At 41.9% G+C, this 25,244-nt stretch overlaps 1 protein-coding gene across 5 annotated transcripts in view; it reads left to right on the top strand.

The window, feature by feature from the left end:
• Window positions 1-4,261: 4,261 nt before the first annotated feature.
• Window positions 4,262-25,244, top strand: part of DCLK1 (doublecortin like kinase 1) — a 335,098-nt gene continuing 314,115 nt past the window's right edge. Inside the window, exons 1-3 of one of the 5 annotated variants that reach the window (XM_048847716.2) lie at window positions 4,262-4,936; window positions 8,357-8,746; window positions 19,522-19,868. In XM_048847716.2, the coding sequence (XP_048703673.1) occupies window positions 8,371-8,746; window positions 19,522-19,868 (723 nt within the window). In that variant the 5' untranslated portion in view covers window positions 4,262-4,936; window positions 8,357-8,370. Of the gene's footprint in view, window positions 4,937-5,240; window positions 5,369-8,356; window positions 8,747-19,521; window positions 19,869-25,244 lie in introns of those variants that run through there. The other 4 variants (XM_048847708.2, XM_048847689.2, XM_048847670.2 and 1 more) reach the window with 4 other exon arrangements.

Raw genomic sequence — 25,244 nt, 5'->3', positions numbered from 1 at the left:
CCACAAGGCCTTCAGTCACAAATTTAATTAACACATTTTTTTAACAAGCTGTCAAGGTTCCTCCCCCACTCTGAACTCTAGGGTACAGATGTGGGGACCTGCATGAAAAAACCTCCTAAGCTTATCTTTACCAGCTTAGGTCAAAACTTCCCCAAGGTACAAAATATTCCACCCATTGTCCTTGGATTGGCCGCTACCACCACCAAACTAATACTGGTTACTGGGGAAGAGCTGTTTGGACGCGTCTTTCCCCCCAAAATACTTCCCAATACCTTGCACCCCACTTCCTGGACAAGGTTTGGTAAAAAGCCTCACCAATTTGCCTAGGTGACTACAGACCCAGACCCTTGGATCTTAAGAACTATGAACAATCCTCCCAACACTTGCACCCCCCCCCCCCTTTCCTGGGAAATGTTGGATAAAAAGCCTCACCAATTTGCATAGGTGACCACAGACCCAAACCCTTGGATCTGAGAACCATGAAAAAGCATTCAGTTTTCTTACAAGAAGACTTTTAATAAAAATAGAAGTAAATAGAAATGAAGAAATCCCCCCTGTAAAATCAGGATGGTAGATATCTTACAGGGTAATTAGATTCAAAAACATAGAGAACCCCTCTAGGCAAAACCTTAAGTTACAAAAAAGATACACAGACAGAAATAGTTATTCTATTCAGCACAATTCTTTTCTCAGCCATTTAAAGAAATCATAATCTAACACATACCTAGCTAGATTACTTACTAAAAATTCTAAGACTCCATTCCTGGTCTATCCCCGGCAGAAACCAGTATATAGACAGACACACAGACCCTTTGTTTCTCTCCCTCCTCCCAGCTTTTGAAAGTATCTTGTCTCCTCATTGGTCATTTTGGTCAGGTGCCAGCGAGGTTACCTTTAGCTTCTTAACCCTTTACAGGTGAGAGGAGCTTTCCCCTGGCCAGGAGGGATTTCAAAGGGGTTTACCCTTCCCTTTATATTTATGACACAAGCATCATCGGCATGGAAGCATGTCCTCTGGAATGGTGGCTGAAGCATGAAGAGGCATATGAATCTTTAGCGCCTCTGGCACATAAATATCTTGCGACGCCAGCTACAACAGTACCATGCAAACACCTGTTCTTACTTTCAGGTGACACTGTTGTGACGTTATTGACATAAACTGTGACTGTTTCGATCATTGTTGAAACCAAGGTCCTATACTTGCACCAAATCTTGTACAAAGGAGGTCAAATAAGGTGTCTATGGAAAGGTTACCATTTGCGAGTTATGATTATGCTCTCTGTATGTATCATTTTGTATTTGAAATTATGAATATTGGCTATGTCCTGGTATCTCAATGTGTTTGATTCTAAGTAGCATCTGTGAAGCATTTGGTCAGCTTCTTGCGAAAGGACTATTCTGAGTAAGTGCCCAATCAAGAAACACTTAACTGACAATGGACTTTTGGAGTCGCCAGTCCACATCTGAGCTTTCTTGGGAATATTCAAACTAACATGTAAACAATGATGTCGGCCTGCAAAAAGCTGAATCATTCATGGATATATGACTTGCCCAGGTGGCTACAAACTCCATCTTGTTGCTGTGATTTTGCACAGAATAATGAAAGGGTTTCCACCCACAAGAGAGAGACTATAAAAGGCCCTGGAAGCCCCTCCATTTTGTCTTTAGCTGGCTCAAGAGATGGCCTCTCTACCCCAAAGAGAAGCCTGAAAGAAACCGGGACAAAGGACTGTAACTACAGGGGTGTGAGTGATTGCTGGACCCAGGTCATAAACCACAATGTTGGTCTGAAAAGGATTGGACCCAGACTAGGAAGGAGACTAGTTTGTGAAAGAAGCTTATTGGGACATCTCTGAGAGTGAGATTTACCTGTATTCAGTTTCCTACTGTATTAGGCTTAGACTTGTGTATTTTGTTTTATTTTGCTTGGTAACTTACTTTGTTCTGTCTGTTATTACTTGGAACCACTTAAATACTACTTTTTATATTTAATAAAATGACTTTTTCTTATTTATTAATTAATCCAGAGTAAGTAATTAATACCTGGAGGAGCAAACAGCTGTACATATCTCTCTATCAGTGTTATAGAGGGCAGACAATTTATCAGTTTACCCTATATAAGCTTTATACAGAGTAAAATGGATTCATTTGGGGTTTAGGCTTCCAGAAAGACTGAATACTGAGTGCTGGGAAAGTCCCTGTTAACTGAGAAGCCCCTGGACTAAGGGAATCTTAGTTTTTGTGAACTGCAGGGGGGCATGGCCCAACTTCTTGGTCTGTGCTGTAGCCGGCTGGAGTGTCTAGCTCAGCAAGATGGGAGTGGAGGCAAGCCTTCTCTGCCAGGGGGGTTTGTTCTCAGTGATATCCCAGCACATCTAGTGACAGTCTTGAGGGAATTTTTGTGACCAAACCCATCACAATTGTAATTAAGAAGTGGGCAGCATTAACTCCCGTAAATGTAAACAAACTTGTTTGTCTTAGTGATTGGCTGAACAAGAAATAGGACTGAATGGACTTGTAGGCTCTAAAGTTTTACATTGTTTTGTTTTTGAGTGCAGTTGTGTAACAAAAAAAACCCCTACATACGTTAGTTGCACTTTCATGATAAAGAGATTGCACTACAGTATTTGTATGAGGTGAAGTGAAAAAATACTCTCTTTTGTTTATTTGTTCAAATATCTTTTATTTGTAATAAAAATATAAAGTGAGCACTGCACACTTTGTATTCTGTGTTATAATGGAAATCGATATATTTGAAAACGTAGAAAAACATTCAAAATATTTAATAAATTTCAATTGGTATGCTATTAACAGTGCAATTAATCACGATTAATTTTTTTAATCAGGATTAATTTTTTTGAGTTAATCGTGTGAGTTAACTGCAATTAATCAACCGCCCTAATAACTATAAAAAAAGTTAGGAAAATCATGTTTTACTGATTATGACAGATTTTGAGCTGCTCTGTAACAATGTACAGTATTAGTACTGTATGTTTGTTGACCTGGTTATTGGGCTGTTGACTGACTACACTGGGGTTAATTCAAGAGACAGCTGTCCGGGAAAACAGGCAGGAAGGAAAAGAATGGTTCAATATAGCCATGTCAGCAAACATTTGAGAGTTGTTATGGGACAATACCAAAACAACTGGCTTGATCTCCAGCTGAGCCTACAGGATTGGATTTGACCAGAAGGGTCTAAGCCTGAGAATGCAGAAGAATCACAGGAGTATAACAGGGCAAAAGGGACTTTCTCTCAAGAGAGTGGCGGGGGTGGCAGCCATGTGCCCAGTTTTTGACTGGAAATTCCTGTCGAAAAGGGCACCTGACAGTGTCCGGTCACATCTACTGCCCGGACACCCAAAGTCTGCTTACTGCAAGTGGGGGAGGTACCAGGTCATCACCCTCTCCAGCCCCTACTCAGCTGGGGCTGCCTCCTACCTTTGTCGGGCAGCTCCCAGCCCCGCCTCCGCAGGCAACTCCCTCCTACTTCAAGATAAACAATATGTTGGTTTAAGAAGGCTGACTGATCACTATATTTACTACTGGTCAAACTCCCACAGGGAACAACGGCGGATGCCCATATTTACCTGGATCTGCTAGGCAAGAATGCCTTATACCCTGGGTACCACAGCACAAGACCTAGTCTAGGTGGAATTTTGCAATTCATCTACTCTGAGGAGAGCTAAAGATATGAGGTCTCTCACCTGACAGGGGTGCACTTAGAGACCAGACAGGGACAGAGGTGCAGCTAGCCCTGTAACACTGACCACTCTACAAACCAAACACTGTTTTGCAATACAGCCAGTTCCTAACTGTGCCAGACAACCCTGCACTGGCCGGGTTAAATATGTAGACTGCGATTTTTCAAAGCTACCCAGGGAATTTGCATGCCCAATTCCCAGTAACTTGAAGGAGATTTGGCTTGGAAATCTCTCACACAGTTTTGAAAATCTCAGCCATAGTGTAGATGAGCCTTGAGGTAAATATCCTAGGATCTGTCTTGTGCTGTGCTCAGACATAAAGTGGGGTGGGAAAGGGTGAAGGCAACCTTTTCACAGGCAATAGAGTAGGATATTTCCATAATGCACAGACGTGCACTAAGAGAGAGCTGACAGTTCACATGCCAGCCAGCACCGCGCACACCCAAGGCATGACTGGGCTGACGGTTGGGTGCAGGCTCAGCCAGCTCGCCTGCAGTTTGCCAGCAGCAGACGGTGACGCGCAGCAGACCGCGGGCATGCAGCCTGCTTCAGCTCAGCGCAGTGACGCATGCGCCACAGCAGCTGCCCCTGACCCGTGCCGGGCACTGACAGGGATTTGTGGGGCAGTGGAAAATAACGGGGCTGGGGCCGCTTCACGTTTTGACTGCCCCCCCCCCCCCCCCCGCGCACTCCGTTTCAGATTCACACGAGGGGCACTAAGCAAGAGCAGCAGCGCCCCTTTCTCCTCCGCCCCAGCTAGGCAGGAGGGCGGGGCGCCAAGGTGGGCAGAGGAGAAGAGCCCGGCGGGCTAGGCGGTGCGGGGAGGTAGCCCGGAGCGGCTGAGCCCATTATCCCCCCCGGCGCCGGGAGGGAGGCCGTGGCGGCGCCGCCCTCTGGAGAGAGAGCCGGCGAGAGGCTGGTGCGAGGAGCAGCATCCCAGGGAGGGACGGGCTAATGCAAATCGCCGCGATCAGCCGCAGACAGGAGAAGAAAGGCGAGGCAGCTGCAGCCCAGCCTCACCCGCAGCACCGGCCAGCCGGGGGGGCCAGAAGACACATAACAAAAGGCGTCCAAGCCGCTCCTCGCGGCCACGCTTGCCATCAAAGCAGGGTGGGGGGGGGACTGTTGAGCTGAGCTCTTTCCGCGGGAACCCGGCACCCCCTTCACAACCAACCCACCTACTTAGGTTGGGGGCAGAGGCGCTTCCAGTCTCCCCCCCTCTCCCCGCGAAATAGGTAAGTGTTTTGATCTGCCAAGCCAAAGACCGTTCCTCTTGCCCTTTCCATTCCGGCGCGTGCTGGGGTGAGCCTCGCCGGGCTTGTCCCGGACCGCTGCAATGTACCTTTCTCGCCGCCCGACTGCGTGTGTGCACCTGCCCCTTTTGTCTGGGGCTCTGATTTCGGGGGTAGCTGAATCTTCGGGTAGGATGGTGGCTAAGCTCTACGTTACCCCCGCTTTCCCTTGCTGTAGCTGGTGCTGCGTACTTCGCCCCCCCCCCCTTTTTTTTTTTGGTGTGTGGCAGAGGTTGCGAGGAGGATCCTCTCTCTGTTTGAGAAATGGTCTGACATTGGGTGGCAGATTCCGCTGTGGAGCAAACCTGTTATATGACGGGCATGCTCTACTTTTCTCTCTCTGTCTCTCTCCCTCTCTTTTAAAGAGGTGACTAAGTAAGTATTCACCGACTCTATATTCTGCTTTTAAATTCCATTTTGTTCATTTATAGTGCACCTTGCTGCTTAGCGCTGGCGATTTTTCTCTCTGATTTTGGAGAAGCCAATTATGTAATTATACCTGCAGTGTTGAAAACGTGTAGACCGTTATGGAAAATGTATTTTTCTCTCTTACCCCGGGTCCAAATCATGCCATCAGTTTTTTAAGCAGAGCTTCCTGTTTAAAAACTGATGGCACAATATGGCTCATGAATAGAGGGTTCAGCTGGCTTAGTTGAATTTCAGACACGTTTTGTGTCACCTCAGAAGAATACATCTTTTTTGAAACCATTATGACCTACATCAGATTGAATCGAGGAAATCATTAGAAAATGCACTCTTTCAGACTTTATTCAATAATCTTTATTGTGTCGGTGTGTGTATTTGGGTCTGAGTGATTGTGTTATGTAATCACCCACTCACACCTACACACACAATCTGCCTTTAACACATTCATGTGGTATGAACTGTGGGGCCTGTGCCTTTTTACATAGTAACATTTGATCAAACCAATTAATTGTCTATAATTTCATTGTCTTAGTTTGGCCTTCTGATGTGAACACATTGGAGTGTGAATGGCAGGAGCACATTGTTCTAGGGAGAATCTTATTTCCCTTTTAAAGGGGTTTAATGTGAGGCAAAAATCATTTGTGAAAGTATGGATCATTCCTCATACTATCCACTAAGACTCGAGATTACTAAAAATGAAAATTTTGTGATGTTTCTTTTACAGGGAAGGGGTGTGTGTGTATGGTTTTTTTCTTTAATTTGACTTGGTATGGACAATGAAACCACAGTAGACGTTGAGGGGGTTTTTTGGTTGTTTTTTTGTTCTTCCAACACAAAGACCACACTTTGGAAGTGAAACTGATGAGTTCTGTAAGGGGATGTTTAAATCCCAATAAATGGCTTTTATTGGAATAATAACTTAAACCCCCCCCCACACATCAAATCATGGCTGTTAATCTTGGGTTTATATTGACCTGACAGTGCCCCTTTAAATAATGTAAACTTTTATCATTCTCAGTATAATGGGGTGACAGTGAAGTGCTGGTCCAGAGAGAACTTTTCTGTTCTTTGAATGAAGTTTTGTCAGGGTGGGGGCAGGGGGACTGATCTAGAAAGGTGTTTTCCATAGTGTGTGAGTGTGGGGAGGAAGGGTGTTTTTTGTAGTACAGCAAATCTTCATATGCAGATGCAAGGCAAAGTATGTAAATATAACCAGGATCCCATGTTTGGATAATAAAATGAGTCCAGCTCTAACCAAATTCGAATAAATAACCTCCACAAGGACCCTGATCTTGCATTGGCTTTGGTACATGTTTAGTTTAAGCATATAAATAGTCCTATGAATTTGGGAGGGACTACTCACATGCTTGAGAGTTGGGCACTGGGGCACACTATTCACTTTAACATATACCGGTATAAACAAAATGGTATAGGTCCATCTCTCTGTCATATTGAACCATTTCTCTGTTGTTGATTTGTTTTGTAACTGTCATTTAATGATCAGTGGTAATGAAACTGGTGCTTTCTATCTTGTGTTTTTTTCCTTTTTATTGGAAATCCATGACAGAGCACCCTTCTAAATTAGGTCTGTGAATCTGTGCTATAAATAAATGTACTGTGCTTTGCTTTGTGTTCTGCAGACAACTTTTACTACAAGTCTAGGGTGGCTCTTAAAACAAAACGAGACTAGTCTGTTTAAAATAACAAACCAAACAAAATCGAAGGATTTATTTATATAGAGATGAAAACTGACATAACAGTTGTAGTAACATATGTTTTTAACAAGATTAGTTCAGGATTTTTGTTTTTTAAATATATATACACACCTTGAAAAAGGGAAGTGAGTGCTACACATTCCCTTACATATAAATAAAATAGCTAAGATCTTCAAGGTATGTGCTATATTAAAAAGTTGGAATCATTCAATTAAGAACCCAGTCATCTTGGAGCCTTATTTGTGGTTGTCTCAGGTGTTTAGTATCAGTTGCTAATTCATTCAGTGTTTCTGAAGTCATCAGTCAGTTAGTGATTTATTCCAATTGGCGTTACAGATTTTTCACCAGAAAAAAGGATCAGGGATGACAAATTCTTAGCACTGAGTTAAGGATATTTACTGCTTTACCCTTTTATTTGTATATTCTGAAAGGTAGTTTGCTCAGTGGATGATATTAGTTTCAGGAGCTCCTGCTAACCATGTCTGTCTGTTTCGTGGTAATTGAGTACCTCCACCTGTTCACTGTGTGCTAAAGGTTTGGGAGTGGTGTTAACTCCAATCAGTCTAGTGTAGAACGTGGGGTGAGGTGAGATGTAATGGCTGTCTGGAGCGAGACTTTTTCATGAATGAAAAAGTCATCACAGTCAACTCACTTGTATTAATAGTCCTAATTTCTGTTGCTAACCTACATGACTGCTTCTTTGGAAATGTTCTTAATTGGTTGTGTCACATTGGCTGGCAGTAAATATAATCCACTAAGTGGCAACTTTTTTGTGGTCAGACTTGGAATGAGCAATGCTGAGAGCATGAGTAGTTTGGTTGTCACTTTTAATAGGATTGGAAGCTTCACTTGGGTGCAAGACTAGCGAAAACCAGTTGAGCTACTGAGAAGAAGAGCAGCTGAACTTTGTACCATATATTAATGTCACATAGGCATTGTGTGTCTCCTTAATTTTTGATCAAATGCTTTTTTTTGTGTGGTGGTGATGGTTTGCTTCTTGGTATATTATAAAGATGGCAACTAGGTTACACAGTCTACTTTTTGGTGAACAAGTTTTTTCCATGTGCTGTACAGTTATGGTTTTAAAAAAAATGTAGATTAACCTTGATCACTCTACAGGAGAGCCTCCCATAGTGTTTTATTTGTACGCTGAATTCTTATGAGTTCTAATTGGAGTTATAAAATACTTTATCCATTGAATTCTTTCTCTTTCTCATCCCAGATTTACCGTCAAAGATGTCCTTTGGAAGAGACATGGAGCTGGAACATTTTGATGAGCGTGATAAAGCACAGCGATATGGCAGAGGGTCACGGGTAAATGGTCTGCCTAGCCCTACCCACAGTGCCCACTGCAGCTTTTACCGAACCCGCACTCTACAAACCCTCAGTTCTGAGAAAAAAGCCAAGAAAGTTCGTTTCTATCGCAATGGAGACCGGTATTTCAAAGGGATTGTCTATGCCATCTCCCCCGACCGGTTTAGATCTTTTGAGGCCCTGTTGGCTGATCTGACCCGAACTCTGTCTGATAACGTGAATCTGCCCCAGGGCGTGAGAACAATCTACACCATTGATGGTGCCAAGAAGATTTCCACCTTGGACCAGCTAGTGGAAGGTGAATATTTAAGAAAGGCAGGGTGTAAAGTTCCTGTCTGTGTCACTACTTTACTTTACTTTACCACTGTTATATTTGCATCAATGCATGCCTAATATTTCAAATATGTTGTGAGCTTCTTCATGACAGACTTTCCACAAATATGAAGAGTACATAGTATTGTGACTCAGATTATCACATAGGCTTTTCTTTTCTCATAGGAGAGAATGTACATCTCAAACATAGCTTGAAAAGCATTACTGTCCACTTGCACTTAAAGAGGAAGCTATTTGTCTCCTTTCAGGACCATGGGTTCTATATTCCTCCCTGAAAGTAGAGAAAGGGAAAGGTCACCTCCCTCCATGGTAGCCCTCCTAAATTTCAGAGCTCTCTTATTTTGACAGTTCCTAATTGCATGTTAAAATCTTGCAGAAGGGTTCTAAACTAAACTAGATCAAGCCAATGGTACCCTTATTTATCTACTTGTTACAACAGCAGATGTCCTCAGTGATACTAAAGGCCAGTACTGATGGGGTTTAAAGAATTTATATCACTTCATAGTAAAGACCTCTAGTTGTTCCTCTCTAATAAATGTCTTGCCTTATGTGAGTGGAGAGTTACTTCTGTTAAGTAACTGGAGTTAAAGTAGGCTCTATGATAAAGGCTAATATTACTCTTCAGCTCAGTCAGGGCCCATTGTCTGAACCATTTTATTTCTCCCTACAATGCAGTGGTGATATCAAACCCATCACCAGTGGAATACACATTGTTCCCTAGTGCTAGGGAGCTCCAAATTCAGAGTCTTCTTCTAAACCAGGGCTCCCTCACCTTGAGTGCAGTACACTGCCTTCAGGATACCTGCTGGCTTGCCTTTGGCTTCTTTCTCCATACAGAGAGAGCAGTTCTTAGAGTAGAATAAAGAAGCAGCCTACCTGGCATCCAGTCAAGTGGAATGGAGCTTCTGGAGTGTACTAGCTTTACAGAGGAAAGGATAAAACGTAATTTAATCCCCAGACATGAGACCTGCTGTCAGCCCAGCCCGTGGCCTTAACTGTGTGCATGTATTTTAGCAAAACTTAAAGGTAACTATGTGGGTAGAAGGAAAGAAGAGTCCTCCAGATTTTTTTTTAAGTACTATTCTACCCTTAAACAAAAATACCTTGAGTAACCCTGCAAATTTGGTCCTGACCTATTAACCCTTACTAATGTGAGTAGTCCCATTGATTTAAGGAGGTATTTATTTGTATTGCTACAATGACTAGAGGCCCCAATGAGGTACTAAGTGCTGTACCCCACACTTTTGTGTGTTTTTTTTTTTTTAAATGTTCTTGTGACACAGAACTAACCATTTTAGCATATGATGATGAGAGGGGAACAGGTGGAGAAAAACTAATATGGGGAGGGAAAGAAGATCCTAATAAACAATGTATTTGGCATAACAAAGCAATCTTGGCACACACCATACTTAGCTGTTATCAAGGGGTTTTTGAAGGCATCACAGCAGAGAGGCCTTAAGGAAGGGTTTGAAAGAGGACAAAGTGATGAAGGAGGAATTTTTTACAGAGCTCCTCCCTGCGTAGGAGGCAGAGTGAAAGACAATGTAAAGGTGCTTGAGTGTCGGTGGCACTGCTCTCATAAGTAAGGGATTGCAGGTTCAAGCCCATAACTTTGGTTTCAGTGTTTCAGTAGTATACCTGAATAGTAGACCTGTGCAGTATTTATATTATGCTGGGGGGAGTGTAACTGCCAGGAGGACGATGAAAGAAATAGCCATTGCTATCCATTCCAGGACCATGCTTCTCTTTCCTTTAAATAATTAATTGAGCTCTTCACCAGGAAGCAAATGTCCCTAATATAAATGGTAACTGTCTGGCAGCTAAAGCCTGTGCAAAAGCCAGCTATCAAGGACAGAGAACATGATGCAGAGGGTATATTAAAATCAAATTACCTTGCAAATATTAACCTGATCAGCTGATGTGCTTGTCTAGTAATTTATCAGTTATTGCCAACCTGTGAAATAATGTATATGTTGTTTATTATTGGGGGGGGGGGAGGGAGAGAAGAAAAAGGAAAAAAAAGAATATTTGGGGCAGACAAACCAAATGTCTTCTCTTCCTGTGCCTGCCCCTCCACCCAGTGTTGGTGTAATGCTCAAATCTAAAGTGTATATTCCTATTTCTATGTGCCACTTGTAGGACTGAAAGGAGTAAATCTTTGTGCATAATTAAAATTATGTGCTTACTCCACCCAAAAAGAGTTGGTCTGTTCTGGAGATCTGGTGCTGTGTGTACATACTTCTATAAAACTGCAAAATGGAATCCTTTGGAGATTTACAAGCCAGTCAAAACAGTGCAGAATACAGATTCACCCACTGGCTGTTAATGGAATGAGGGTTTTTTTTTTATTTAAACCTCTGTTTTTCTTTTTAAATCTAACAGACTTTGCTAGTTTATAACAGCAATAATTAGCTTGCAGCTGCTGCTTTTTGTTTAAAGAGCTGGAAAATCACTTGGCTTTGCCAGCTCCCCATTTACATTCCTGTTCAGGCTGTTAAAATGTCAAGTGTTGCTTTGTGTTTATGATTAGATTAATGCACTCTCACTATATGTACTAACTTCATGAGATCTTTCTCACTCGGATATCTTCCTTTTCTTTTGATGATGATACATTTTTTGATGAGACTTTGAGGCTATGTCTACACTGCCACTTATGTTGGCAAAACTTACATCACTCAGGGGTGTGAATATTCCACCCCGTTGAGCAACATAAATTAAGCTGGAATAAGTGCTAGTGTGCACAGTGCTAGGTTGGTGGGAGCTTCTTCCACTGACCCGAGCTTCTGACACTCGTGAGAGGTGGGTTGGTGTTGGTTTTTTACGCTGACGGGAGGGCTCTTGCCTGTCTGCATAGAGCGTCTTCACCACATGCCCTGCAGCAACACAACTGCACCAGTACAGCTGTGCTACTGCTGCACTGTAAATGTAGACATGCCCTTAGGTGCAAACCCTGTAACTAGAGATGGTTCATTCTGAAATTCAGCGTTCATTCTTTTCTCATTCTTCCCTCTCCACTGGGGAGAATGCTGCATCCTTCCCGTAGGAGTAGGGCGAGGGAGGACTTTGTCTGTTTTCCTAGGATGACTCATGAGAGGTGTTGACAGGCTCTGGAGAGAGACGCTTTGGTGGTAAGGATGTGGCTATAACGGAGCTGTGTGGGAGGTAGTCCTGAAGGAACAAATAGGATGAAAATTGGCTGCTTTGCATCAGCAGTGTTCTTTGTTGGTATGCAGGAAGCCTAATTCCAGTCAGGTGAAATTTTTTCGCCTTCCATTCCCCCCCCCCCCCCAAAAAACAAACAAACAAACAAAAACAAAAAACCACTTCAGGAGTCTTAGATGCTTCTTCCACTAATTAAAATCTACTGGACTACTTTGAAAAATTCAACTCGAATTCCTTTGGCAGTAAGACCTATCGTATGGAAAATGCACTTGGCTTTGCTAAGGAAAGGTGCGCAGATCTTTAATGTCCCCATAATTTGCTACCTTCCCTTCTCCTTTCACCTCTTCCAGATGAAGGACTGTAACGGCTTTCAGATTTACTTTTTGCTGTCAAATCTAATCTTGTAAATAGCTTCTGAATCTTGACTTACTATACATGGATTTGGGTTCCAAAAGATGTAGTTTTTTTCATTCCTCCTGATACAAATGGAATCCATAAACTACATATTGCAGACAACCTCATCATAGAGATGTGGCAAGACTAAGTTATCTATTCCATATGTAACTCTCAGGAATTGGCAAATGATTAATTTATCTTGCTTTTCCATATAAACCCTAGAGATTCATAAGAGTATATTAATTAAACCCAAGAGAAAGGCGGACTAGCAGTTCCTGGCCTTAAGAACTGTTACTGTACATCTTAACTACGAACAATAATAGATTGGATTAAGGATGAAAACTTTAAAACAGGGGTTATATATTCCTCAACCTTAGCTTGTGAGGTAATAGTCCAATTGCAAAAATGAAATAAACCATGAACTCTGGCCATGATTGTGCTTATTTTATTTGTATTCCCATAGTGCCTACAAGCCCTAGTCATTCACCAGGACCCCATTGTGCTAGGCGCTATACAACACAGAACAAAAGGACAGCCCCTGGCCCAAAGACTTTATAATCTAAGTATAGAACAAGATCCAACAGATGGATGGAGACAGAGGAGTACAAGAAAACAATGAGACAGAAGAGTCAGTTCACAAGTGTCCTAACTGTTGTGAAACTTTTTGGTAGGCCTCACATCAAAGGACGGTTTGGAAGGAGAGTAATGAGGTAGCTTTGTGCATAGTTCTGGGGAGCTCCCCCCAAGCATGGGGAGCAGTGTGGAAGAAAGAAGGAAGGTGCTTGTTTGGTAAGTGGGCTGGCATCATAGACTGCTTGGAAGCAGAAGCTCCCACTTCAATAGAGAGTGAGAGATGAGCTGTGAAGGCCGAGAGTGAAGACAAATAGCTGATGTTTGATGACATAGAGGGGTGACATGGCCAAAGCAACAGGCTAGGAAAGTGATCTTTGCAGTGGCATTCTGAGTGCTTGTAGATAGTGCTGTGGGCTTTAATGGGACAATACACATGAGTATAATTAAGCATATGTGTAAATGTTTGTAGAATCAGGGCTTTGAGCATCCGCAACCTTTAATATTTGGATGTCCTCCTTTCTTTGTAGTCCATTCCACCTAGTGGAGGGCTACCATCATTCCTCCACACAATTATCCTGAGACTCTATTGCCTTCCCCACACATGAGGGCTAAGGGGATGGGGAAGAGGCAGCTGTCTCCTCACTGTACCAGACTTTAGGAGATCCAGCCTCCTTCCCCATATTTGTTAGGAGATGTCTTCCATTAATCTACCTCCAATTCTGTTTTATTCTGGAACCCGACACCCTCTGTTGATCAATACTTGCATTGGGCATCTGCTGCCAGGAGGCACTAGCACTTTGTTTGGCTGCCGCGGCCACCCGTGCCTCAAAATCCCTGCTGGCTTCACAGTTGGCTAACGGTTCCATCCCTAACAGCCGCTATGATCCTATCCACTCCCCATTCCTCAGATGCTGAACATGCAATTTCATGACAGGCAACCATCAACCTTTCCCACGCACAAAACTTAGACACCAGCTAATTTACCCTCTTCTGGCCTTGTCCAACCACAAGGGCCAGGAAGCTCCCCTGTAAGACCCTCTGCAGTATCTCAGGCTAGGAAAAGGACCAGGCTGTACTCTAGTCCTTAACTCCACTCAGTTAGAAGCTTGATGAGCAGGATAATGGACACGTTAGTCAAGAGACTATTAACATACTAGAAAAGACAAAAGGGCCACTAAAATGCAACTTTGCTCCTTTACTTAGAATGTTCACATAAAGAATTAATGCTACCTCCTCCTAGCAGACATTTTGCCTCTTTGTGGCCATCTTTTCCAGCTCTTTTAAAGAAAACAAGCACAGCACATCACATAAGACCAGTTCTGCACTGGAAAAACTACCTTTGCTGGCAAATGTAAGTGTAGACCAGTCCAATGGGTAACTTTTTCTTCAGGCATAGACCAGGCATAAGTTTCTTTCTTTTTAAAGATTGCTGTCTTCTATGGCTTTGAATATTAAGATTTTTAATGTACTTGGAATAGCATAACAGCACATTAGTTTAAATGTTGAGCACTCTCAGAATTTGTAACAAGTGTTAGCTTGTGTAGTATTGAGCCAACAAGTAAACTGTACATAAAATATCACCCACTTTTTTTTTTTACCCATCTAATCCTATCTCGGGGGGCGGGGGGGGGAGGGGAAGTCAGTGTTAAATCCTAATGTTATATTTTACCAGTTCCCTATCAAATGTTTCAAGCAGCGGAAAGTCCCCATTCTTTATTTTAGTGGCTGTTGATACTGTAAAATCTATAGTTGAGACTTGATCAGTGACAGATGAATGAGCATTTCATAGTGCAGTCACTTCCCTTGGGAAGCTGTTCCACAGTCTCTCATATCTTTCCTGTTATTCAGCATGCTTACTCATTACTTTAGTTCTGTCTGTCTTAATTTTGTATCAATGTAAGTTTTACCCTCTTCTGTGTTGACACCCTACAAAGGCTTGCTGATGGCTATAATTTCCTTCACTGCTCCCTCAGTTGTCATATAGCCGGGGCGTAAGATTAGGGCTAGATTGTGTCTTTTTAAGCACAATCCTAAGCAAGTCATAGTACTTCAGCTTTATAACCCCTGGAGTAGCCCCTATGAGACATTGTGCCTCTGAGACATCTCTCTTGCACACATTTCCTCTCTGCTTCCCTTTTGCTCTGGGGTCAGATAGTCATTTGCTGTTGGCCCTTACCAAATTACAACCACTGTCTCTGTCCCCCATAAAAGGGGAAAGAGTGACTGCAACCTTATGGCTATTAATGGGCGTCCCAGCCACTGCTGCTACCTGGACATGGTGAAGCACCTAAAACTCCAGCACAACCCCCCTGATTGTGATCTTTGACAAAGTCCAAGTTGAAAGATCGGATTCGTTCCATAGACCTCTCTCTCCCCCTTCCTCTTCCTCCTCCAAATCTCTTCAGTCTTGTTTGGACTGAATCCTTATCCAAGCCCCAACTTAAGGGACTTCCTCTTCTTTGGACTGAGGCTCTTATTTAAACTATGGGTAAATGTCTACACTTGCCTTATAGCAATTGTGAGTGAACCTTAACTAAGCTAACTCTCTTGTTCTGTGGCTACCAGTATAGAGTAGATGAGAGATACTGAATCTCCTCATTGGATTATGGATCCTATCTGTGAGCACTGACATAATTCCAGCACTCCATGTTAGTCACGGAAAGGCTTTTGTTTCTTTTTATTTACCTTTAATCTACCTTCTAAGGGGGGGGGGGGGAAGATTTTTAGAATGGGAAACAAAATCAAGATGGACGTTCTTTGCATTGTGACTGGCTTCTCTTATCACAAAGGCAATTAAGATTGGAGGATTAGTCTTAACTTTGAACTTTCTGACCACTGTCAATTAGGGTCCTGATTCAGGAAAGCTAAACATGTTCTTAAGTGCTTCCATGAATAAGGATGCTTTCCTGAATTGGGGCCTCAGTGTTTAAAAACTCACATATATGCATCACTATAAAATCAGGGTGTAGTTTACTTAGGACAGGACAAATACAAAACACTTCTCAAACATTTAATTCAGTGGCCTTTGGGAACATGTATGTGTGACTCCCATGGTTGCAAACTGACTTCCTTGGAGTTGTTCTATGGTAAATGATGATATATTTGTACTTCTCTATTGGAAACTTACCTTATTGCATCACAACTTTAAGACTACTTAAAAAATAACGTGTATCTAGTCTTCATTCTCCTCTTTAAAAGAAACAAAAAGCCATTAAAATAATGGTCCAGTTTAGGTAGAGCAAGTTATATAAATCTACATAAGCATTTAGAACCAGATGAAATCTAGGTTGTTCCCTTTTAGGAAAAGCGTACCTTAGTAGAAGGATGATATCACTGTTTGGTGCAATGCTGCAGTAAAACTGGTAGCTAAAATTGCTGGGGAAATTCTGGCACACAAGCCAGCAAAATCAGTGACTGCTTTCTCACTCTAGTTTTTGTTTTTTGTTTTATAAATAGCTACTAATGCTATAATCAATCAAGAGTCAATACTTGTTTGCAGTATGACATGCTCACTCATCTGGTGCTATTCAGTAGGGACCCAGTTATGCAGCTCATGCAGAATGGGCTACCCAAAGCTTTTTTGGGGAAAAAGCGGGCTGTAACAGGGTGGTTACCCACTTCTGCCCTGTGGGGCTTAAAAGCCAGCCCTGGGAGAGAGCCAGGGCTGAGGGCAAGAAAAGCTAGGCTTATTGGGGAAATGGCCGCAGCTGGGCCTATAAAAGGGCTGCTAGGCTAAAGCTTAGCTAGTCTCTCTCTGCGTTCAGAGAGGGAAGGGCCTGGCTGCAGGGACCTGAGGGAATACCTAGATTGGGGCAGGGCTGAGGGGGAAAGGTCAGGGGAGCTCCGGCCTGGAAACCCCCAGGCTCCAAGGCCTAGATTAAGGCCTATTAGGTACTGGGGTTGCCAGGGGCAGCCCATGAGTAGACAGAGGCAGCAGGTCCAAACCCCCTCACCTGTGTTGAGTGGCTGATACACTGCAGTCTGCCCCACGGAGCAGGGCTAAGTGATGACTGGCAGTAGCCAAGACTGAGGCGAGGTGGGGGTAGTGGGTGGGGGTTCCTCAGGGAGGGGAGACCCTCAGGGATTGTTAGGGTTTACTGCCAGGGGGCAGCACCCCAGTGGGAGGAGGCACAGGGTACTGGGAGGGACTGGGGCCTGCAGTAAGGCGGATCACCAGACATCAAAGGGTGCTCCAGAGGCTGACGAGCTAATTTCTGAGGACAACCAGCAGGAGGTGCCGCCAGGTGAGTTCGGCTTTATTACAGGGGCAAAATCAAGCATGCTCGGTACATTGTCTTGGGGTAGTATTAGCTGTAACAATACATAATATATTTAAGTAACCAGTTTGATATTTATCTGTAAACTAGAATGGAGGTAGCCTACCCCTTGGAAATATGACAGCATTCTAAAATATGATTTTTTTTTTCTAGACCCATTCCTCTAGTTCAGTGACTACTCAGTCAGTTGCTGTGTTGCAACAACACTGTCTTAATGTAAACTTGTAACTGTTAGAGAAGCCTGTAAACTATTTTAATAAACCAAAGTAGACACACACTATTTGCTATTGATTGTGAATACTCAGAAATAAGTGGCTTTGTTAATATAAAAGGGCCTAAAATACCTTGACACCAGTTCCTGTATATCAGAAGTAAATCCAATCTACACCATGTATTGACTTATTGCATATGTGTCTGTAAAAACACTCTTTTAAGAAATTTTGATTATATTAATAGCTGTACTTTAAAATTCTTGAAATCTATGGATGAGGTGTTTTATACAAAGAGGGAGCACTTATATAGTATTTGACCTTGCAACAATGGAACAGTTAGTGCTAAAAATATTGGTCCGGGACACTGATAAAAGAGAATGTGTCTTGTTTGATCACTCTTAGATCATTACTATAGTTAATTGCTAAACCCTTTTGTTCTGAGGCTACCAGCTATGTACGTTTGTATTAAAGGAAGAGCTTAACTCTGCCTCCTATAAAAGTAGCAGAAGTGGGGGGTTTTTGGTCAGTCATTTCTTAACACCTAGGCTTTGCAATGACATTTTAAATGTTCTTGCAAACTTGAATCAACATCATGAATAAAATGTGATTAAATGTTTCCCTTCTCCTGCCCTCCTGGCATTTTATGGTTCAATTTAAAGGGACAATCCAGCCGCCTTAAAAGAAATTTATTTTGATTACTGTAATCTCCTTCTTGCTGGCCTTTCTGACACTCTCATTGTTTCCATCTTCCTCCATAATGGCCTTTAAAATTATCTTCTTCATTTGTTCTGCTGATGCTGTTGCCTCCTTCTTTTGAGTCCCTCCACTGGCTTCACCTTGCTCTCCTCAACAAGTGTTTAACTTTTCATTGTTACCTGTTGGGCAACACACAGATCCATCCTGGCCTAGGCCTCAGGTCTTGCTGCTTATCTGATCTTGCTGTTCCCGCTTCTCTACTCCTCTACGTAAGGTGTGAATTCTCTTGGTTTTACCTCTTGCACTTACTTCAGTTTCAGCACTGAGGATACTAGCCAATATCCGTTCTGGCTCATGCACCGATACAGTGTTTGTGTTTCAGGGGAAATGTTTAATTCTAAACAGAAAATATTTGTAATGTTTTTTTAATGGAAACGTTTCCATTGACCTTAATCAATTTTTTAACACTGTAGTTAAGCTTTGTAACTTTTGGGCCAGAAGTGTTTAACATTGTGAGATCTGTCATTTTAATTCACTCTTTCCATATTTGTTAAATTAAAGTTTTAACTTTGTTTAAAAAACGAGCCTTTGATTAATTACTATGAAATTAGCACAATTTTAAGTTCAAGTGCTGAGTCCCATAAAGTCTAGTGGTCAGGATTCCTGGTTTTCACCCAGGCTGCCTGGATTCATTTCCCGGGGTGGGAATAGTACTGAGCTTTTATGAGGGGGGAGGAATAGCTCAGTGGTTTGAGCATTTGCCTGCTAAATCCAGGGTTGTGAGTTCAATCCTTGAGGGGGCCATTTAGGGATCTGGGGCAAAAATTGGGGATTGGCCCTGCTTTGAGCAGGGGGTTGGACTAGATGACCTCCTGAGATCCCTTCCAACCCTGAGATTCTCTGAACCTTATTTTGTGGAAAATATCATTATTTCTCAATTATTTTTCCTAGTATTATAGTGTACTGTTACTTCAAAAGTATGTGAGACCTATGTTTTGTGTACAGCACTGTAAGCCTCTGAAAATCCTGTTGAATACATGAAATCAGAGGACCACTCTGAAGAATGTATTGGGGGCTGGAGAATTCTTATTGTTGCATATCTGTATTAAACAGCAGAAATGGAGTATTCAAAGTATATTTAAAAAACTATCTGAAGAACTTGCAAATAAGAAAACTGCTGCTTTAATTCAGTGTGTCAATGTAGTTTCTTGGTATAATGCTATGAGTAGGTGGCAAGGTGCATCTTTCCAAGACTATATTATGGTCTGCAGCTTCTTAGCTGAGAGGATGGAGAGGGGAGAAAAGATATGATTGATACAGGGCAGGTCAAAAGTAAGATGTAGTTGTGTAAGATGTCTTTTTACATTAGTCTGACTTATTCGTCTGACACTTTTTATCCTTTTCGTTTTCTTTTTTCCCTTCAGGGGAGAGCTATGTGTGTGGTTCAATAGAACCTTTCAAAAAACTGGAGTACACTAAGAATGTAAACCCAAATTGGTCAGTGAATGTTAAGACAACATCCACTTCCCGTACGGTGCCGTCTCTTGCCACTGCCAAAGGAAGTCCTTCAGATGCAAGAGAAAATAAAGATTTCATCAGGCCTAAACTGGTCACCATCATCAGGAGTGGTGTGAAACCACGTAAAGCAGTCCGGATTCTGCTTAATAAGAAGACCGCACATTCATTTGAACAGGTTCTTACTGATATAACTGATGCCATCAAGCTGGATTCGGGAGTGGTTAAACGCCTGTACACACTTGATGGAAAACAGGTAAGAGATTTCATCCTAATAATCTCCAGAAACCTTCTCTCCCTTCCCGCCCCTCTTCAGGGGGCAGTGAGTCTTGTCATCACTTTTAGTAACTGATATGGTAATTAATTTTGTTGCGATGGGTACTGCATGACTGGTGTTCACTTCTGGTCTCCTGAATAAGGTTAGTGTACACTTTTAAGTTAGGGGTTTGGGTATACTGATTAATACAAAAGCATAATATTAGTAAAAGATCTTTTCAGGAACAATTTTCCACTTTGCCTCAATGGATGGTCTGGTTATGTATGTGTGTTTGTAGCTCTTAATCTACCACAAATCAAATTTGCAATGCTGGCTTCGAAAACTTATGTGTCAGAAAGCCAGAATGAAGGACATGATACTAAGGTATGCTGAACTGATTTCTTTAACCTGTGTCTTTTGTTTGTTTGTTTTTTGATTCATAATGTTAAAGAATTGTTCTTAGTGCCTGTAAATCTAATAACAATGAGGATACATCGCATTGTATTGGACAGTAATACATTTGCATATAAAATGTACCTTTTTTTACTTTTGAAGCATAATTTCACAGTCTAAACTATCCTATCGTAAAGAAGAGGTTACAAGTTCAAAAAAAGGTGGGTGGGAACTTTCCGTCAGCCAGAAAGCAATGTGGGGTCTGTTGACCCATGGTGCCCAAATTTGTCCGTGAATCTCTTCCAGGTGGTCCAGAGAGCTGCTCCTTCACCATTCCAAAACCATATATGTTCAAGCAATGTCTTTTCTGTTGAAGGTAGCCCGATCAAAATACTGTTCAAGTTCTAGAGGATTTTTTTGACCAAGTAAATATAAATTACCTTTCTCTTCTGTGTAATGTGACCTACTGCTTTGTTTTTTTTCTTTTGATGTAAATTTAATCTTAAAATATATGGATGATAAAAAATATTGAAGAGGTAATGAACTCACAGGAGGACAGAGGCAAACTACAGTACGACCTGAATCAATTAGAGCAACGATGGCTACAGGTAAACAAGGGGAGATTTGGTATTTTACAAATGTTAACTCTTACCCTGAGGAAATAGCACAGATACAAAATGTGGAGATAAAACATTGCATGTAAAGTCTCTCTCTCTCTCTCTCGCTATAGTGAGTGTCCAAATATTTGTCACGTAAGCATGCCTATAGCTGACATGATTGTGGGAGAGCAGACTGCCCGAGAAGATTTCTATCTTGAGAAGCTCTCCAGTTCACAATATAAGTAGATGACATTGAGGAACAGCACAACTTCTTTGCCATCTTCAAAAGTCCCATGTACAGTAGAAACGTTTCATGTAGAATGATTAGCATCTCTCCCCCCCCCCCCCTTAAGTTGGTAACTCCATGAGACGGTACAGAATGGAAAAACTGGATGTCAGAAGTGAGAAGCTATAAGAGACAGGGTGACTTCAGGGAATGGTAATGGGAAACAATATTTTACCTCAAATAAGGGCCAAGTCAGTAGTGATTAAAAGCCATTCCCATCTGCAGGTTAATGTTCAGTAACCTACATGTGACACTTGTGTTGGTGATCGAAGTCCAGTTCCTAGTTGTTAAGGGTGCGCATCTGAAATATCCATCTTGCAACTGATATGCTGGCTGTTTTGGCAGAGAAGGCAAAGATTGACTGACTGTGTGTGGCATTCAACCTGCACTGTGGTCCCTCAGAGTTGAAGCACGTCTGTGAGGACGTAGCATAACTGCTGTCCGTGGTGTACTTTGTTTTGTGACACGAGGCAGCATAGTCTAAGAAAGTCTACTCGTAAACTGGTATAGTGTCACAACTGCTGTAGTGCTTCAGTGTAGACGCTGTTCTCCTCCCTTCGCTGTAGTTAATCCACCTCCCTGAGAAGTGGAAGCTAGATTGGTGGATAAATTCATCCATCAGCCTCGTACTGTTTACACCAGGCATTAGGTTGGCCTAGCTACATTACTCAGGGATGTGGATTCACTTACCTAAGCTGAGCAAGAGGTTGGGTGTTAGGAACTCCTGAGGTCTGGCTCTGCCACCAGCTTGGTCAAGGTCCCAAGGCAAGTGTCTTAACCTCTTGATACCTCCTATTATACCTGTTTGTAAAATATTGTACTTGCCCATCTCACAGGGATGTTGTGAGGGTCAATTAATGTTTGTACAGAGCTCTGAATGTTTTATAAAGCACGATGTAAATGCTGAGTTCTGTAGCACATGGAAGAATTCAGTCTGCAGGGGTAACAATTTAGTGTGTCTTTTCTTAGTAATAAGCTGAAAAACTTTTAAGTAAACTTATTTTTAAACTTGCTTCAAGGAAAGTGCTTTGCTTTGACCCCTCATATCCACTCTCTTCTACAGTCCACACCTTTCAGAAACACAAACAACAAATCTAAACTAAACAGAACCCTGTCAAACTCTTTCCGCTTGTTTCTTAGAATACTTTGTTCCTTCTTTTGCAATCAGAGGTTTGAAATAGGACTGGCCTAGCTGCCAGACATAAGGTGACTTGGATGTTTCTAACTGTGGTGATATCACAGGTTGGCTGGATTTGTTGTCAAGCTATGACATCTGAGATGAGTTCAAATCAATGGTGTTCCTGAGAGATTTTACGTCCAGTTCTTAGCCAGTAAACCTTGTGGCTACTGAGCCTCCTTGAGACAGGTGCCCTTACAAACATGCTCTTCTTCTCTATCTGTTATGTTCTGTTGAAGTAGTACAGTTTGCTGCCTAACGCTTGTAGTAAGCAGGAGGGAATTATGCCCCGCTGTCTGTGACAGACTGTCTGCAGAGTGGATAAAGCAACTTAGCTAGTAGAAAGGGAAATCAGTGATTTTGCACTCAGCAGGAACAACTTGTTGGTCACCTCTGTAAGGGGAAGTTATTGATGGTTCTCCCCCCAACCCCTCTACTTCTCTGCTAGGCAATTGCTGCTCCATTTACTCTGCCAAAATCCTGTTCTCCCATACGGCATTAGGAGGATGATAATGGATTTCTTTATTGCTAAACTCGCATTGTGAATGATTACTGGGAGGAAATCCATGGTAAATCCAAAATGTTTCCAGTAGTGCATACAGTTGAATACTTCTTTTAGTGGTTCTTGTTGTGGGTAGGGAAGGATCTAGAAAACCCTACATTATCCCTTTACTATGCAGCTAAATCTAACAAATCTGTGATTAGATCTTTCATCACTAATTTTAAAAACAGCAAAATCGTAAAGCTCCTTGAGCCAAAAAAAAGTAATTTTGTATAAGGATAAGAGAGTAAGGCTCTTTTAGGATTATTCCTCTGAAATTTAGCACCAAAGAAATTATTTCTGCACACTATTTCCTTGTCTTTTCTAAAAACCCATCAGATTCTGAAAGGACCACACACGAATTGCCCATCCACAAAGGTCTCTAACAAGAGTCCGACATACTTTTAGTGTTGGATGCAGGCACTCTTTCCCCCTTTCTTAGCGTCACTACAGGTCTGCCACCAGACATGAAAGGAGAAGGTACTTTTCTCCCCCTTGTTGTGTTCACCCCCAGCTGAATGGCCCTATCTTACTTAATATATTACAGAATAGTTATTGCCTAAATGTCTCCAGAGATGCAGGATTTAAGTGGTAGCCTTTAACATTTTAGAAATGCTGGATTTTGAGGAGTTTATTCTTGGGTTGAGAAGAGTAGCAAAGCTGGAAGTCTGGAGGCCATTTATGCCCAAGAAACTAGTTGTATAACTTTTTTGTAATGCAGGGAACTCTCTTCCTACATCTGCTTTTCCTTTTCTCCCCTTGGTTTTGAAAACTCTAATTCATTTTCAGTTCTGTGCAGGCCACTCATTGGTCCTTCCTTGCAGCACTCCTCCTTTGGTAGGTATTCCTGTTTACAAAGATGGAGAAGCTGAGGCGCAGAGAAGTGAAGTGACTTGACTTGCCTAAGTGGATTGATGGGAGTGCTGAGATTGGAATGCAAGTGTTTCCAGTTATCAGTTCAATTAAGGCATTTACGTAGTAATAAGTGTGGTATATCTAGTCTTCATTCACTGAACCAGGTTACTGCTTCTGATTAAATAGCCTGAATAATAGGATGGTGGGAGTTTGATTTCCCATTTCTCCCAGAAGCTGCTGTATCAAGAAGTATTGGGTAGCTACACAAAGTACAATATTACAGCAATAGTGTAGAAAAGCACCAGGCTAAACTGTGCCAAAACAGCATGGCTGATGTGGATATACTGCACCATTGGTCCGTACTTTGGTGCAATCCCCATCAGTTCAGCTATCAATGGTTCTCTGGTGTAAGACACACCCTTAGAATGTCTCACTGAGATTGATCATATTACCACAGTGATGCTGGTTTCTACCAGGCATGTGAGAATACCACCTCTCTCTCCGGAGTGGAACTGTCTCATCTGATAATGATTGTTGGGCGTTGAGGGTGGGTGAGATTTGTGTTCAAATCCCTAGGTACTTTTGAAAATCTTCTCTCCCTGCCCCCAAAATTAATCTTTTTAATACTGTTGAAGTTATTTTGTGTAGGTGATCGTAAATTTTATTTCGTAGTTGCCAACTACACTGTTATGTGTAAAAATCATTATAATGTGGCTGTTATAAAAATCTAGCTCATGAAGACATTCCCTCTTTCATGGTGGGAATTTTGGTTCATGGCCTAAATTTTGTTAGTCTAAAACAAGCATGTAGAACATTAGTCAGTCTAGTACAGTATCTTGACTCCAGCAGTGGCTAATACCAGACACGTAATGAAAGAGGGAGGTCCCATAAATGCACCTACCTGTGCAGTGCTTGGCATCCTTTCTTACTTCCTTAGGTGTTCAGCCTACATTCTGAAACAATGTTAAGTGCTATCCAAGTTAAAATAATCTCCGAATAATACATCCACATGTGGACTATACACTGCCTAAAATAAACATTTTCTCATCTTTTGATCCAAGTTCACAGTTCTTTTTAGAAGAATGTGGTCCTTCTTTTACCCATCAGTTTTCATTACCCCTTCATAATTTTTGATATTGTAGTCAAGTGCATCTAACTTTTTTCCTTTCCAAGCAAAATAACTCTAGTTTTTCAGTTTACCATTTTTCTCTGTTCATTGTCACTCTCTAGCTTTAAAATAAGGAAAAAATGAATGCAAGTCACAATATATCATCACCAAACAGTTCCATCATTAGAAAACTTGTAACTTACATGTTATATCCAACTTCACTCTATCTGAGCATCCAATCTGAGGAGGTTTGTTTTTTTTAACTCCTGGTGCTGTGCATTGAAGAGTTTTGTGTTCAGTGCCATTGTATCTTCCCAATCTGCTTTTGGAGGAATGTACAAGTTCATAGATTCAAAAGCCAGAAGGAACGATTGTGATAATCTAGTCTGATCTGTGTAACTCAGGGCAGGGAACTTC

Source organism: Caretta caretta, chromosome 1 (assembly GCF_965140235.1).
Source record: "Caretta caretta isolate rCarCar2 chromosome 1, rCarCar1.hap1, whole genome shotgun sequence".
Classification (NCBI taxonomy): Eukaryota; Metazoa; Chordata; order Testudines; family Cheloniidae; genus Caretta; species Caretta caretta.
The sequence above is the reverse complement of the archived record's forward strand: the minus strand, read 5'-3'. Positions and strand labels throughout refer to the sequence as shown.